The 1,844-nt window shown below is 52.4% G+C and overlaps 1 protein-coding gene across 1 annotated transcript; it reads left to right on the plus strand.

Moving 5' to 3' along the window:
• Positions 1–316: 316 nt before the first annotated feature.
• Positions 317–1,838, plus strand: LOC128276966 (UDP-glucosyltransferase 2-like; the record flags this gene model as incomplete). The annotated part of the gene is made up of 3 exons (XM_053015425.1): positions 317–438; positions 504–1,685; positions 1,755–1,838. Coding segments are annotated over exons 1-3 (1,388 nt in total), but the record flags the coding sequence as incomplete, so codon positions are not given.
• Between the last annotated feature and the right edge of the window lie 6 nt (positions 1,839–1,844).

The raw sequence follows: 1,844 nt of genomic DNA on the forward strand, positions 1-1,844 counted from the left end.
TTTCTGGTAATTTTCTCCTATTTCAAGCTACCTTTCCTTTTTCCTTCTACGTAGCTCTTTTCTAATCTTCACCAAATAAAATACAAACATTATTCTTACGCACCACTACCACCGAGTGTTTAGCAATAGCCATAGGATTAGCAACTAGAACCGTTGGCCTTCCCTAATCGAGATGCTCAGTTTCGTATCTTGTCAGAGAGTGGTCGATTGTTGTCGATGTTGGTGTCCACAGCTGATTTGAGATTAGGTTTCGCGAGCGGTCTTTTTATAACGGACCGGCCCCCATCGCGCCAGTCAGTTACGAAAACGCGAAAGAATGAGGTCGAATTCGGCAGCGGTGGCATCGGTGATCCTGGTGGTCGGATGGCTTGGGGCAACCAGCCACGCGGCCAATATACTGTACATCAATACCGTCACTTCACCGAGCCATTTCGGATGGTAAAAGCTGGGTTGGGTAGGAAAAAAGTATAGTGATCGTAAAGAATGGCCCTCTTGTCCCACAGGAACCGTGCCCTTGTTTACGCCCTTGCCGAGCAAGGCCATAATCTCACCGTGTTCGGTGTGGACGCCGAGAAGGATCCACCGGCGAACGTTACCTTCATTCTGCTGGAGAATGTATACCAATTGTTGTACAGCGATCCGGACATGAAAATAGATTTCTTCGAGATGGCGAAACTGAACGTATTCGCGATGCTGAAATTGTTCGTCGAATTTATGCCGATTGTCTGTGACATGGTTCTGCGTTCCGAAGGGGCGAAACGGCTCTACGACTATCCGGCGGACTTTGGGTTCGATCTGATCATAAACGATTACCTTAGTGGCCCGTGTTTGACGCCCCTTGCCCATCACCGATTCGGGCAACCACCGGTAGTGGCAGTGACCGCGTACCATGGCGTTTCGACCACCATTTCCATGACCGGTGCCTATCAATACTCGGCTCTCATTCCTAACCACGTTCTCGACATGATGGAACAGATGAGCTATCGCGAACGGTTCGTCAATCTGTTGGCCAACATGTGGGAAGAGGTATTGGAGCGCTGGGATATGATTCCCAACATGAACCGGCTGCTCCGGGGCTACGAACCTTCGTTGCCTGACGTTGGGGAGTTACTTCGACAGACGAAACTTGTGCTGCTGAACGCGAACCCGATTATCCAGTTCACCGAACCGCTAATGCCGAACATCATTCCGGTCGGTGGGCTGCAGATCGTCAAACCGAAGCCACTGCCGGAGGATCTTGCTACGATGCTAGACCGATCGAGCCCGGGCGGTGTTGTGCTGTTCTCGCTCGGGACGAATGTGCGCAGCGATCAGCTGGGCACGGTACGTATCAACGGAATCCTGGATGCGATGCAGGCCCTGCCGGAGTACACGTTCCTGTGGAAGTTCGAGTCGGACGCGATGCCTCGGGCTTTACCACCGAATGTCCACGTGCGACCGTGGATGCCACAAAATGCCCTATTGGCACACCCAAAGCTGCGACTCTTCATCACGCACAGCGGACTGCTCAGCACGCAGGAAGCCATCTGGCACGGTGTGCCGATCATCGGGTTCCCGGTGTTTGTAGACCAGTTTAAAAACATCAACTACTGCGAGGCAAAGGGCGTTGGCAAGCGGTTGAGCATCGAGCACCTCGATGCCAAGGAGCTGGAAGCAACGATCCGAGAAATTATGACCACTGAAAGGTACGTATCGCCAAGACGATCGCCATCGAGACAAGATTAATGTACCGATCGTTTCACTTTTTTCGACAGCTACCGCACGAACATGCAACGAATGTCGGCCCTGTTCCGCGATCAGCCCGAACATCCGCTGGATCGTGCCGTCTGGTGGATCGAGTGGGT

Source organism: Anopheles cruzii, unplaced genomic scaffold (assembly GCF_943734635.1).
Source record: "Anopheles cruzii unplaced genomic scaffold, idAnoCruzAS_RS32_06 scaffold03273_ctg1, whole genome shotgun sequence".
NCBI classification, from domain to species: Eukaryota; Metazoa; Arthropoda; class Insecta; order Diptera; family Culicidae; genus Anopheles; species Anopheles cruzii.